The sequence below is a fragment of the Taeniopygia guttata genome, chromosome 5 (assembly GCF_048771995.1).
Source record: "Taeniopygia guttata chromosome 5, bTaeGut7.mat, whole genome shotgun sequence".
NCBI lineage: Eukaryota > Metazoa > Chordata > Aves > Passeriformes > Estrildidae > Taeniopygia > Taeniopygia guttata.
This window is the reverse complement of record NC_133030.1, coordinates 19,095,712-19,111,370: the sequence shown is the minus strand read 5'-3', so window position 1 is coordinate 19,111,370 and position 15,659 is coordinate 19,095,712. Positions and strand designations below refer to the sequence as shown.

At 43.7% G+C, this 15,659-nt stretch overlaps 1 protein-coding gene across 23 annotated transcripts in view; it reads left to right on the top strand.

Moving 5' to 3' along the window:
• Positions 1–15,659, top strand: part of BRSK2 (BR serine/threonine kinase 2) — a 303,186-nt gene that overhangs the window by 212,575 nt on the left and 74,952 nt on the right. For all 23 annotated transcript variants that reach the window (XM_072929769.1, XM_072929773.1, XM_072929770.1 and 20 more), the window contains exon 5: positions 7,642–7,758. In XM_072929769.1, coding sequence (XP_072785870.1) covers positions 7,642–7,758 — 117 coding nt within the window. The remainder of the gene's footprint in view (positions 1–7,641; positions 7,759–15,659) is intronic.

The following is a 15,659-nucleotide window of genomic DNA, read 5'->3' as shown; positions in this document are numbered from 1 at the left end:
AGCTACTGAGAAAAGGAAGCAGAATAGGTGTGGAGCTTGTGTCTGCATTTTATTTAAAAAATGTTATGTGCTTCCTGTTTTTACTTTATTTACTGGAAGCGGTGGGGGAATATAATATTTGATGTACTTCACTCTGTGGTGCAGTCACTTCAAAGGGTTTTGTGGTGCAGGTCCCCGGCCATGGGGAAGTGCTTATGGGTAAGGCACTGTCGCGTCCTCTGAGGACTGTGTGTGGACACAGCACCGTGCCACGCCAGGGACCCACGGGCACGGGTGGCACCACTCGTATGGCCGGGGTATCGCGTGGGATCGGAGCTACCTGGCTGCCTTCCCTGAGCTGGCAAGCACTTGGCTCAGGGATGCAGCATTCCCAGTTCTCCTCCCCGCCCTTCCCTGCGCTCCCAGGGCTCCGCACCGCGCTGCAGTGCCTGCCCAGCAGCCTGAGCTCCCCCCGACATCCGTGTGAGGCTATCCCAGCTTGGGAAGCTTCCTCTGGACACAAACCATGCGTTTTGCCTAAGCTGCCATTCACCTCCTACTGGTGTCTGCTCTCCTACACTCTGGGCCTTTAGGGTGGCCCGAGCCAATTGTGAATGCGCTGCCCCCGCAGTGCGGGTCAGCTCTGAGCTGGTTGCGTGCCCGGCTGCGTTCTCTGCGGGAACCCGCGTGTGAGCACCGGCGGGGCCGGGCGCTCGGCTCCTCGGGAAGCGCCGCTTCCCTGTGGCTGTGGGGAATGCTGCAGCGCCGGGCGGGGCGCGCTGCCGCCGCCTCATTGGCTGCCCGTGACATCACCGGCGCGAGCCGCCATTGGCGCCGCGCGGCCCCGGCCCCGCCGCGCGCCCGCGGCCCGGCCCGGCTCCGCGCCGCCGTCTGCGGCTCGCCAGCTGACAAATAAAAATATGATTACAGAAAATGCCCCGTGGCAAGCCTTATTACGGCTTCAGAGATAACAGATAATGCCAATTACTGCGCAGGGCAGTGGTGACATTGAGAGGAAATCCCCTGCGGTAATGAGCAGGGAGGTGATTATTTCATTTTATTTTTATTTTGGTTGCGTTTCATTTTGCGTTTCAGTGGGTTTCTTGGTTAGTTTTGTTTTTGTTTTTGTTTTTTTTTTCCCTGAGCGCGTAGCAGAGGGGTTAAGGCAGGTTCTTTATGAATATTGATAAATGACAATTACGAGGGCCCTTTCTCCCCGCCTGGCCCGGGGCTGTGCTGGTTTGAGCGCAGCCGGGGAAGGAAGGCTCTCGCTGAGCGTCTGTGTGTGTGTGCCTGCGTGGGCACGGCCATGTGTGGCTTGGAGGGCTGAGGCGAGCAGTAACAGCTTTGTTGGGCTTTGCCTCCTTCCCTTCCCTCCGTGCCGGGAGCGAGAGGCTCCCCATAAAACAACGCTTCAAGATTTCACAGCGCTAGTGCCAAAATCTCTGGTGTATTCCTGCAGGCAGGAGCTGCCGAGCATTGCCAGTAAGGGAAGCAGGCTTTTAGGGAGAAATCTGGGGTGTCTGAGAAACAGAGAGCTGAAGAATGCCAGCTGCTATGTTCTGCCATGTAGTGCCGACCTCCTCATAGGTCCTGCTCTGCCCTGTTTCATCTATAAGGAGCATGCTGGGGTCTTCTGCAGGGAGGGTCTGTCAAATGCTGAAGGCTGCAGCAGATGGGCACTTAGAAATCATGACTCAAGGCCTCCAGATGTGAAACTGGTCTAGAAATGGTGGAATTTAATAAGATTGGTTGCTGATTTGTTGTTTGGTTGGTTGGGATTTTTTTCTGATACTTGAGTGTTCAAGTTTTCTTTCAGATCATAAGAAGTAAGAAAGGTGCATTTTCACCCTGTTGAAAGCTCACCATTCATTACCCGAATCCTGGACTTTAAGTTCTGTGCTCAAGACTCACTGTAAAATGGTGAGAAAAATTTCAGATATCGCTTGTACAGGGAACCGGAGAAAAGCCATCAAATGCAGCAGCTGCAATGCCAAAAGCAAAGTTACCAGCTCAGCTAAAAACAGGGAACATGTATTTTTGTAAGTTTTCTTCTTTATTTAAGCCACTGGAAACTCAAAACCGGCATAGTCTTACTGTAAGCATAACCAGGTAACATTTTCTGGGAAGTGCAGCAGTGGTGATCAGACCTGACAGGCTGTTCTGGCTTTGAAATACATGAATATATGCTTTGAGAAGAGGTTGGCAGGGAGAAACAATATATTTTAGTTGATCAATGGAAATAATTGTTTAAAAGCAAGCAACGTTTTATGCGTATAAACCTTTCCCCAGGCCTCCTGATATATTTATAGATTTTGTCCTTTTTCCTAGCTATAATTATATTTACTTTTTCTGCAGAATTCTGTGAAAACTTAATAAATTTGAGCATAACAACTATGGCTACAAACCAAGAATCTTCTGTAGGTAGATAGAACTTACATGCTTGGATCTTATTTGCAGGAGCAAGAGAAAATACAATCAAAGAATTTTTTTTGCTCATGAAGTTTAAAATAATGCTTCTCGTGCTATTAATTGTTACTGATAAGTTATTTGCATCACATCAGGCACTTTAAGAAGCATACTGCAGAACAATTATTCTGTGGCCTGGCCCTTCTGGGAGTTAGAGGTCAGTAAGAAAAGCATTTGCAAAGTAGCCAAGAATTTGATTAGTACAAATGACCTGCGACTACTCCAATTAAGAGGTTTCTTGGGTTAGAAATCTGTGACCTACAATGAGTTGTCATAGAAACTGATATGAACGTTTCAGCTCAAACATCACTTTAAAATAATGGCTTCGTTTGTCATCTCATGCCAGGTGACAGCTCCTTTGAATCCAAGATCTAGAGTCGGTCCCTACACCAGAATTCTTCTGGCAGCCCTGGCTGACAGGCGGAGCGTGTTTCTTTGCAATTGCTGCAGTACAGGTACAGGGATATTCTCAGAGCAGGAGGATGGACTGGAAAAGCACTGGAGTAAATGAAAGGAATTGTCTGAACAGCATCTCCGGCTGTGGCTAGAAAGCAAGCATGGCCAGTGTGGAAGTGGGAAGCTGGAACATGTTAATGCATATCTGTGCCTTTCATTTTTCGTGTACCATCTCCAAGAATGGTGCCCATTTCCGTGGAACAATTTTTTCAGAGCTGTCTCTGCATCCATCTTATGCTGCAAGGAAACTGTAAAGCCTTTGTTGTAATTTGTGAAAGAGGGATGTTGCAGAGAGTCTGACAGTGTGTGCTTCCCCTGCCAGGGCTTGCTCCGTAGCTCCCTTTCACTCACATGCTTTCCCTTCAAAAGCCCACTGGATGCTGGCTCCAGGGGCTGACTTCTTTGTTGTTGTCTTGGTTGAGGAGTTTCTGGGAGTCCGTGGCCACAATGGATCAGGGTTACACTGACTTCTTCGACAGTCCTACATTTCTCTTTCTCATTTCTTCTCAGCTTACGCAGAGCTCAATTGGAGGGTTTGCTGTGTTTGTCAGAAAAGAAGCTGCTTTCTTCTTTTCTGGTTTTCTAGCCATGTGATAAAGGCACAACAGCTTTAGAGCCTTTAGAACAAGGAAAGGGTAACAAGTTCTCTGTTCACCTGCAGAGAGAGGAGTTGATGCAGTCATGTAAGACATGGAGAGCCAGAGAGATCAGCTGGAATGGAACCAGATTAAATGCATTTACTCTGCACTGTTCCATTAATGCCAAGTAATTACCACATACAGAGGGGGTTTGGTTTTGTTTTGTTTCATTTTGGCACAAGAGAATTCTTTTCAAATGTGAATGCATTAGACAGTTCTGTCTTCTGGGCTCTTAGGTAAATTATAACAAGCCTTCCCTATTCCCATGTGTTTCTCTCCCTTCCCCCTGGCATTTGAAAAGCTGGCAATACAAAGATGGCAATACAAAGATGGGAAATGCAAATGCAGAGAGGAAGTCTCTTTCCCAGCGGCAGCGATGCTGGTTCTGCTGCTCTGGTGCAAACTCCTGGCCTGACTCCTATCCCCAGGATCCTGCCTCGGCAAAGTCAAAGTGCCCCAAAGATGGATATCAGATAAATGCTCCAGCTAAAGGAAGATTTTCACTGGGACATATAATTCACTTGTGGGTGAATGTGTAAGTACTGCCTGATCCCACTGGCATCCTGATCTCTGAAGGCAGTGCTGCCAAAATACAAAATTCATGCTCAGGCTGCTGTGAAATTCCTAGGCTAACCATCCATATTGGGCACTAGAGACTGTCTTCAAAAAGGGATGGAAAAGGGTCAGAGAGATGCAAAACTTCTGTATCAAAACTATTCTTGTATTTTGGGAGCCAGGCAGCCATAAATGTAACAATTCTCCTCTCTGCTCAGTGAAGTGATAATTTCTATAGTGAAGAGCTGATAAGTTTTCTTGGTTTTATTTTGATGAGATCTGGAGGAAAAGAAAAGAAACCTATTAAGGTCTGTTGCTACTCCAGTTTTACTTTCATGTCAGACAATACCTTTTCCATTTTGCACACTTTCACACATACTATCCCTGTTCCACAAATGCCCAGATCCCAACTTAAGGCTTTCAGAGTGCTCACTGGGAGCTGGGTCAGCACCTCTGCCTAAAGACCTCCATTAGACTGATCATTCATGGGAAACATTGTGCAGCACAGTGAGGTGAAGCTTACTCCATGTTCAGAATGTGGATAGTGGGATAGTGGTACTCCCTTTTTCCTCCCTTTCTTGCAGTAACCTCAAAAAAATAATAACATACATGGCAGCTTATAGGAACCTCATTTCCCCACTTGATTCTCCCTAAAAACTCAGTCCTAAAGCTGTGTTGTGGATCCCAGCTGATGGGAAGACAGGATGACACAGGGAGAAAGAGAGAAGGGGAAAAGGAGAAGGGAGGGAGGAGACTCCATGATTGAATATTGTCCCAGTTGTCAAAGGTGTTGTCCTTTCCCTTTCACTGCCTCTTAGTGGTTGGGAAGTGGGGCTCATTCAAGATTCACACACGTTGTGCTCCAGCTGGGGCCTGTGGCAGATCTGCCAAGGCTGGAAGCTTTCAGCCATGGAAAGGGAACATTTTTGCATTTCCTTTAACTTCACCATGTTCCTGAAATAAGATGTTTAGTTGTGAGCGTACATCTAGGCTTGTGGACATCCTGTGCTTAGGTCGTGCTCCACCTGGGTTGTTCCTGCTCTCTAAACGAGCCACATAGTTTGAGGATAAGCAAAGGATTCAATTTTTAGGCACAAAAGTCACATGTCAATAATATGTTATAGACTGTATATAAGAATCATGCAGTGCACAAGCAGAGGAGCAGGCACAGACAGCAGCACCCTCAACTTCTGTACCATGTATGTGTTCAGCAGTCAGCCAGGAGCAGTTGCCAAGACTGAAAGACGACTATAGCTGCTGAAAAACTCTGCACAGCAGGACACACACTCAGCTTGAGCTGTGGGGAGATTTCTTGTTTCATAGCATCAAACAAGCAGCACTCATTCTACAGGAGCTGTTACCTGCCCCCGAGCACTCAGACAGGGGAACTGCAGCACACCTCCACAGCTGGATAAGGTTTTCTCATTAATGAAAGCAGTTGTAAGATGAGAACTGTCCGGAATGTCTGCTGGAGGAAGGATGAAATCACACACTACTGTCTCATTAGCATCAGCTTTCCTCACTTGCTTTAGAACCATGGGCTCTTCACTCTATTTCACTGCTGGAGCTGGAGTATGTTAAACTTTAGCGGGTGTTGATGATCTTGCCTTTGCCTGGGACTGCTGTCCTTGATAATGACATTCAGGTTTTTTTTTCCTGGCCATTAGCTGGTCATTCACTGCCTTTGGAACCTTTCCTTGTCACTCATCTCCTGCATTTTTTTGTCAACTAGTTATTACTATCTTGATGGTTATTATGGAGCTAATAAGTCTTCAGTGTCTGTTATCTCAAACCTTGAATTTGTATGAGAAATACAGATTGGATAAAGCACCTTTTTCATTTTCAGTTGAAAATGTGCACACATCTGAATCACAATTATTATTCACAAGCTTGTTTTCTCATTGTTAACAAGGCCATTGTAACACGAAGGGTTCATCATATTTATGCAAGATTGGAGACTAAATTTTAAAAAGCAGGAGAGAACAAATCATAGGTCTCAGTGGGGTGAATGACCAGTAACTGCTTTGAATGTGTGCTATTTTGTTGGGAGTTTCCTTTGGAAATAATTGTTCAGTCCCCAGGTATCCTATTACTGTGTGCTCTGGTTTTACATAGAATTTACCTGCATTATTTACAAGTTGTCTCTAACTGATCATTCCTCTTCTCTTCAGATCAGAGGATCTAATTTCCAAGGCCTTGTCATGCTGCTCATGTTGCTCTGAGAGGAAAGAGACTGTTCACCTTTTCATTTTTGTAGGGGTAGAATTGCACTGACATGCCTGAGGAGTGTTAGAGGAACATTTTAAAAAGTGAAGAGGAAATGGCACAAAGATAAGCCTGCCTTCCATGATTGGTGTCACTTGACTATTCTGACACCTGGTTCTTTTGCTGAGTTCAGTTTATGGTCAGAGGAACTGCTTTTAGTTCTAAGTTTTTGCGAGTGGGTTTGCCTGATACTCAGTGTTGTTGGATGTCCATTTCCCACAAATTTGTGTTCTGCCTATCCACAGAAGCTGGCAGTCCTGCCTGTTTGGGTGCTGCTATTTAGACCTTTTATTATCAGAGTATTTTTGCCTACTCATAAGCAAAACCAAGAAAAGAGCTTTTTCTTTGGTCTGTCTGAAGTGCTTCTCTCATCTCTGTGACTTTCCAAGAGCTTAAAATAAAAAAGAAAAAAAAAAAAAGGCACATTCATCATTTTTGATGAATTTTCTGCAATTTTCTGCAAGATTTTTGTCTTTGCATATAAAATCAAGTGAATGCTATAGTAGTACAGAATCTCCCGAGTACTTAGATGCAGACATGGGAGCACAGTGGTTTTGGCTGTGAGCAGTGGAAATTAATAAATTTGTCAATATATGATGTGGAGCAGGAGTTGCCATCATGAAGGTTGTGGCTGCCTGGCTCTTGTCATGTTGATAGATAATAAGAGAATCAAACTTTGATGGAAAGGAGGGAATCCTCTCTCTCCTTCCCACTGCTGACACCCTCAGTTAAAACACTGCTGAGTTGAAGGGATTTCTCCTTCAGAGTTAATTACCCAAAATTATGTCAAAGTATGCCTGCGTAAACAACTCCTAATAGGAGCTTTTTGCAGTGGCATTACATCAAAAAGGTTTTTACTCTTTATATCACTCATTTAGTTTCCTGTTGTTGACAGAATATACTGATGGTGTTGCTTCCTACCTTAAGGAGCTGTCATATGATAGGGTATCCCAGCCCTAAATCCAGGCTGAAATTCTCCTCCTTCTATTTCCTTCAGTTTCTCCCTCATGTTGTGTTGGTTTCACTGGAAGTTGGAGATGTTTCTTTCCTGTCAGGACACTGCAGGCCTTGCATTCATCAGGAGAGGGCATCTGGGATATGGTCTAGAATACTGCAAGGATTGGATCTTGGATATGTGTATTCTCCTGCCTGGAACAGGAAAACAAATTAAATTAATTAAAGTAAAACAGGTTGGGTGCTATTCTGAATAAAAAACAAGTCACGGAGTGAGAAAGCTGTTGTGGATAATTTAATTTACATTTTGACCCTTTCTTTACAGCCACAGGGACTTAAAACCAGAAAACCTACTGCTGGATGAAAAGAACAACATCCGGATAGCAGACTTCGGGATGGCATCATTGCAGGTTGGGGACAGCTTGTTAGAAACCAGTTGTGGGTAAGTGTCTCAAAGCATATTACAAAAATGAGGGACAGATTCCAGACACAGAAGTTGTCTATAGAAAGGGTTTCAGTAAAGACCTGCAGTCCTACACACTGCACTGGTGTTTTCCAGCAAGACAATAAATTTATATGATGCACATTGTGTAGAAGGAAGCTGAAAGAAGGGGAATTTAGTGCTTTACAGTGAAAAGCAGTCCACTGCAGGTGTCACATACAGATATAAAAATCAAGGCTTTCAGGTTTGGATTCATCTGTGTATGCTGGTGTGTTTGCATTTACTGGCCATATGATTTTTGGGAACTGAAAGCAGTGGTTGACTGTTTTAAGAAGAAGCTTTCAAAAAATATTAAGGGGTAGAAAAATGTTTTAAATGGAATTTGCATGTCCTGTGTAGGCTGTCTCCTTGCATGCAGCTCTTTGTATTCATGCTCCACACTGCTTCTGTCAGCTCCCATGCAGGAGTGACAGGAGGAAGCAGGGTCCTTTGCAATGACTGGCAGGGCATGAATGCAGGTGCAAAGAAGCCTGCCTGGAGGAATATTGCAGGGACAGTCTAAAGACTTTCCATGCAAATTCAGTTGCCTTCAGGCACCACTAGACCATGCTCCCCAGTTCCCAGTGCCAAGGTTACTGTGCAGGGGCTGTGGCACTGAGCTGTAACAAGGGCAGCAGCTGCATTGAGCTGCTGCAGCCTGGCACCATTACACCAGCTCATAGCTGTGTTAATTTGTTTTAATAGCAAGCACAGAAACCAGACAGTACCAGCAGATTTCTACTTCCTCTCATGCAGACTGACTTTTCTTAGCCATTGGTAGTGTGATTCTGATGACTTAGCCCAGGCCCATCCTCCACTGGTTACAGTTCATGGTTTGTTTGGTTTTTGTCTTCTCTGGACCATGGCAGTTCAGGGTAGACATGGAGGGATTGTGGTTCCCTCTAAAGACCAGACACTGCCTCTCAGTCCTAGCCTTTGCTTTCCAAGTCATAAATAATGGATATCAAAAGTATTTGAAGTTCATATGATAGAATGCTGGTTGGTGAGTAAATTGAGACCCACCAGTTCTCTCCTGTCCGTGTAAAGTTAAGATCTGAGGTCTTAGCAGGACAGATGAAAAGCAAGGAGCTGTGATGCCAAGGTCAACTACAAGACCCTGTACTTGGGTAGGGAGACACTCAGTATCATCAGTGCAGGCTGGGGGATTAAAGGATTCAGAGCAGTGCTGCTGAGAAGGGCTTGGGGCTACTGGTGGATGAAAGGCTTGATGTGACCCAGAAATGTGCACTTGCAGCCCAGAAAGCCAAACGTGTCCTGGGCTGCATCCAAAGCAGCATGGCCAGCAGGGAGAGGGAGGGGACGCTGCCACTCTGCTCTGCTGAGATCTACACTGCATCCAGCTTTGGGGGGTCCATAGCATAAGAAGGCTATGAACCTATTAGACTGGGCCTAGAGAAGGCCATGAAGGTGGCTGGAAGGCTGTAACATCTTCCCCATGAGGACAGACTGATAAAGTTGGGCTTATTCAGTCTGGAGAGAAAGGGCTCCATGAGACCTTATTGCAAATTTTCAGTACTGAAAGGGGGACTTATAAAAAAGATGAGGACAGACTTTATAGCAGGACCTGTTGTGATAGGACAAGGGATAATTGTTTTAAGCTTAAAAAAGGGTCAATGTGGATGAGATACAAGAAAGAAGTTTTTTACATTGAGGGTGGTAAAACACTGAACAGGTTTCCTGGAGAGATGGTAGATTCCCCATCCCTGGAAACATTCAAGGTCTGGTTGGATGAGGCTCTGAGAAACTTGGTCTGGTTGAATCATTGCAGGGGCATTGGATTAGTTAAGTTTTAAAGTTTGCTTCCAATCCAAACCATTCTGTGATTCTGCACATCTGTTTCTTGCACCTTCTTTCAAACTTCCCCTCTAGATCAGGAAATGCAGTCCTCCCTGCAGTTGCCACAAAGCCTCTACACTCTGTAGAGAAATTGTTCCCCTTCCTTCCATGAGAAAAAAAAGAGGAAGTATAAAAACGAACCCAGCCTCAATTGCCTTGTAGGATTTTTCATACTCCTTGGGAACCTCTCAGTAGGGTTCCTGTTCTCGTTAGCACTGAGCTCTGTTATCCAGATCTGGAGTCTCAAAGGGAGACTTTCTTCCCATAAGCTGTGCTGGAATTCAAACCTGCGTGCTTGAAGCAGATCCAGCCCCCATATTGTGGCCTTAAAATGCACTAATAAAGAAATCAATGGAACGGAAGAGATGTGCCTGTAATAAACAGAACACAGCAGCAACGCTATGATTCCTGCCTTGCAGATGCATTTTAAGTGTGTTGCCAATCACTAGACCTCCATGTGAGCTATTACACCACTTCATTAATTCTCCTGGCATGCAGCCCAGCATGGTTGATACTGGTGTCGTGTGATCTCTTTGGTTTGGGGGGTGAAGGAAGGAAGGAATCTATAACAATATGCCACACTGTTCACAGAGAAAGGTAATCCAGTTATGACTCCTTTCCCCTTGGAGTACACACAGTAACCAACCTCAGAGCTTTTCAAGGCAACAGTTTTACCTACCCATATAGTTGGTACTTTCAGCCAGCATGGAAAGGAACAAAACAGAGTGAATCATGGCTGAGATATTGAGCTTTAATGAGATGCTCCTCCACACACCCGTAAGTTAATTTCAAGAATGGCTTTATCCATACTGTGAACACTGATAATGAGATGAAACTGTAACATTTCCATTGATAGTCATGCAGGGAGTCTCCAGGTATTTCTGTCAGTCAGAGTGGGAGGCTCAGATGGGGTTGAGCAGTGTGATGCAGCTAACTTTGTCAGTTCAGCGAAGTGGGGAGACTGCAGTCAAGAATTCTTTGCTATCACAAGTGAACTGCTAAGTTTAGTCCAAAGTTTGGGTAGTCTTCAGGTCACTACAGAGTCTTAACTGGCATCATGAAGAGTAGCCTCATGTAGCCTGAAGTATGATGTAATTACATATATCAGAGTCACTGTTTTCTGGGAGAAACTCCTTGTATCCATGGTTTTCTGTAGCACTGACAGACTACCTGGAGGATACAATAAAAGTTCTGTCCAGATGTGTTTGTGTGGGAGGAGGCAAGGATGGACTTGCTGTTTCACTGACGTAATCTGTCATTGACAATTGTCAAGGCACGTTCAGCCTTGATTGTAATGAATCCCCATTATAGAAATGTGTATTGTGTGAATCCTGCATATGCACAGTGCAGAGGAATATGCTGGAGTTTTTTTTAGTGTTTTTAGACCATTAAGGGGAAGAAGGGCTGTGTGTAGGCTCTGCAGGACTAATTCTGCTTATGGCAGAAATTGCGCAGCAAGGCAGTCTTAGGGAGAGATGGCCCTTGAAATTCCAGAATTTCACAGTGATTCTCTTCATTCCTTCAGAAGCAGGGAGGGTCTGTCAGCTAATAGCAGACAAAAAAGGAAGAGAAAGATGTGGTAGGTTTCTGCTTCTATTATTTTAGATCTCTTCAGCTCTTCTTCCTCTTTACCCATCCAGGCAGTGGCATGCAGAGACACTCCCCATCTCTTTCTCAGTGATTCTTCCTGGCGTGCTGCCTTGCAGTGTTTCAGAATAGGAGAGGTTGTCCAATCCATCCTGGGTTGTCACTAGGCAAGAAGAGTGAGTGCCTTTTGGTTAAACCTCAGGTCTGATACCCAGGTTATCTGAGCTTGATTTCTGTCTTTGCTGAAGGCATTCACGGTGGTCTGGGATGAGATGCATTGTCCTTCTCTGCATCAGTTCTCCATCTTAGCAAGTCATGTGTATCAACAGACCTGTGGTGAGCAGATAATTCAGAGGGCAGATACACCTCAGTGTCCAAGCACCCTTTCTGTTTTTAATTACATGACATGATGCTACACATATTCTTTCCCCCTTATAATAAACATGTACATATATCTAAAACTTATGCAGTCATTCTTAGGGTTGCAAACTTAAGCTCTTCAACTTGGAAATGCCAGAATTAGTACTTTTTACCCCATCTCATCAAGAGCTTCCATTTCCAGCACTCCATTCCTATCTCCTTCCTGATTTGTACCACAGTTTAGCTGACTTCTCCCATTCATTTCTGCTCCATATTTGGCCCCAAATCCCAGATTGTTTTCTCTTTTTTACTAGGTTCCATCTCTAATTTCCATTACCTGGTTGTGCGAGTCAGTTGCTGCCAGTCCTAGATCTACTTAATTTGTTTTGCACTCACTTTGTTTTTAAGTTTGGCACCATGTGGTAACCCCACCCACAGCAGCTTAGAGTTTCAGATAAAAAAGATTACTCTGTGAAGTGTTGCCACTGCAGGTCGGATTTTGATCCTAATACTCTAGAGAGTTTCTGCTAGTAAATGCAAATTGCAGTTTTCTAGTGAAATGCAGTATTTCTACATTATAATGTCTAGAGAATGTGAATAAATACTCAGGTTTTCCCTTTGCAGTGGAGGATACTAGAAAATTTTCTCTTTTTTATATGAAAGAGAATTTACTTAAAATTAGGCTTATATAGTGGAGATGCTTCAACCCATATACAGTATGCATGCATATAAATACATGAAACCAGTCTGAGACAGACAAAAAGCAAGGGAAATTGTTGTTAAATGGATAATAAGTTACAAGGAACTTAAAATTATGATTATAAAGGGAAATACCAGACAACGTTATTAATGACCATTGGTACCAGCATCACTTATAATACATCACAAGGTATGTTTAAAGAGCTTGGATTCTGCAAAATCAATCCCTGAGAATTTAAGATGTACTTTTATTCAGCTTGGCAGTGTAGCATTTACTCAGCCTATGCACATTAGGATATGCCCATTAAGTATGAGCTTGTACAGGGTTTTTTTCAACAAATCTTGCCTCATTTGATGATTGGATGGTGTGTTTTTGTGAGTAAACAGCTATTTAATGTTTGGGTTTCCTCATCATTTATTTTATGGATCCATTTATAACTTCTGCTCACTGCATTCAAGCCTTGCTATGAATGCTAGGTAGGATTTCATCACTGTGTCTTACGTTTCCAAATATTAATTATACTGTTTTCATATTCTGTTTGCCACATTGATCTAGTTATCTCCATTTTTATGAGGACACAAGATTCTACAAAATAAAACTCCAAATTGTCAACCAGTTTTGAGTGTACAGTTGGATGCTCTTGGGGCCCAATACCTCAGGATACTTGGTGCTTGATAACAGTGCTTTACTGGGAGAGCACAGTGCCTACCAACTGCAATTGCTGCTCCACATGCTTATAAATGCTGGAAAAGAAACTTGGATGTGTAGCACTGTGATGCTGAAAACTGGGGAACATGCAACTCATAATTACCTGTGATCATCTCAGTTTAAGGCACTGAGATGTTAATTTTCTTTCACAGAAGGATTGTCTGGCAGGGACAGAGTTTGATTCTACCATGTGTCAATCAGCTGCATGCTTGTAAGCTTATCGTTATTGACACTGAAGTTTCCTCACATTGCTACTTCCCAACTTCAGTCACAAGTAGAAAAGAGGTGTTGGGCACAGCAACACATCCACCTGACTTACCTGCAGAGCACAGTGTAACATTTTCAACCTTTTTTTTTGACAGTTCTTAACTTTTGGGTACCTAATTTGGCAGTCTTTATGCCCTTTTAACACAAGGGTCTGGTTATTTTTTAAAATTTAAACCTCTTAAAGGTTCCATGATTTAAAAATTTAAACTGATAATTCATGAATTGATTTGCAGATTATCCAAAAATGTAATTGCACCCGAGGAATAAACAGCTGTAAGATGGCTGAGGGCTAGATGCTGAGTTTTCTCATCCAAAGGTAAATGACTGAGTTGAAGCTTTAATGGCAATATAGCACTCAGCCTTAACTACACCTACTACCCTAATTACAGCCTTACCTGCAGCTCCTGCCTTCACTGCAGCCTTAACTACCCACTGCTGCTGGAACCTTTCCGTAGTGTCTCCCTGCCTTTCTTTTCTCTGTGATCTGTGGCTGTCACTTTCCCCACTCAGAATGCCGGTGTCCTTCTCCTGAATTCCCTTTATCTATTTTGCTACCCCTCTGATCTTCCTCTTCATCTCAGCCCTTTGCTACCCAGCATGGGGGGAAAGCAGAGGCAGCCTTTTGCTCTAGTGGGTAACTCCTGCCTCTGAAAGACAGCTTGGAGGCAGTGATTAAGAGAGAGGAAAGAAGGACTCTAGAATTGAGCAACAGCAAAAAGAGCCAGATGTGTGAGGATTTCTCTGCAGCTGTACAGCATCCTATATCAAGGTAACTTTATGCCTTGAAGAATAAATATAATCATAAAATAAAATAATAATAAAAACAGAGGAAAGGAGACTTCTTGTTCCTCCCTCTCTGCAGAAACTCTGCATCTGTCTGTGAGGCCTAAAGGATGGCCCCTCAAACCAGCTTTTCTTTTTCCCCAAGTAATACTGTCTTAAGGCATGGGACCAAAGGACTGAGGCATGGGCACTTATCTTTATTGGGACTTGGAAACCCATCAGGCAGTATAACACATGGTTTGTCTCATTGTGGAGTAGGATCACACAGCTTTTCCTGTCCTTCTTGATCAACCAACCACTTCTCTAGCAAAGCAGTTACTCTGCCTTCCCAGATAAACCATATGTGCCCAATGGATTTGTGTGTATGCAGTGCAGGTCTCTCTGACCCACGTAAAAAAAGCTAACTCACAGGCACATCACATCTGCACTGAAGATATGGCCCTGGTTGTCTCAGATCTACTGCAGCTGCACAGTATCTTGATATGCATAGATCAAGAACTACCTTTCTAGTTTCTCAGATGAAATTCAGAAAAGATACGTCAAGAATATATACATTTCTTTCTGCATGCCTGACTTAACTAGTCCTGGATTTCACCATTGCACTCTTATCTTATTTCCTCTGGTTTAAATCCCACGTAAATGCTATAAGGTCCCCTAAGATCCTTAAGATTATTGTGTCCTAGAGTCACAGCTGTGAATGACCATTCAGAGAGCCCTTCCTGCCCTGGGCAGACTAGCCTTGGAAAATCCCCATCACCCTGGAAAGAAACACTGCCAACATCGCTGCTTTTTTGCAGTGGTACCCGCAGGCAGCAACTCTTTCTTGATCTTGCTGAACGATATATTTATTTGTTATCAAGGGCAGACTGGGGCTTTTGCTGCGCAGAGATGTAGCAGAATGATGAGGAGGTGGCCTAGGGGAAGAGACAGGGAATGTTGCTCTTGACACATCTATATTGAATAATTAGTGATAAGAGCCAAAGAAATATTCATGACTCTGTAGAAAGATAAATAGATTTTTGATTAAATTTGAGTTTTGTCTTTACAGCAGTTGAAGTTGCAGTGTGATTGGTAGAATGGAAATTAGGTTTTTATGGATTCTGGCTGACTGGAGGATCTCTTTTAAAGCTGTTAGCCAAGATAATGCTGCAGATATCTAGCTAGTGTGTGCTGGCAAGAATTCAGAATGGCAATGCCAGAAACCCATGTTCTCTGGGCAGTTGCAATGCAGCTGTTGAATGATCGAATCAGTCCAATTTGTTCAAAGGATTTATTATAACATTTTTTCCACTCAGACTCTTAGACTTTTGCAGAATTTCAGTGGTGCCTTTTAAGATCTATGGTGCATTCCACTGCAGTTCAGCAGACCTCAGAAAGGAAAACACTTCAAGGGCGTTTGCTAGTGGGACACATAAATACCTATGTACCTATCTTGAGTTCTTCACAACACTTACATTATTCTTTTCAAGGATGTTAGCACAGGAAGCTATCAAGGTGGTTGCCCTGCTCAGCACCCACAATTAAGAGTTCTAAAATCCTTGTTGGAGTCATAACATACAAATAAAAATTCAGGAATGCTCTGCAAATTGAGATACTAACT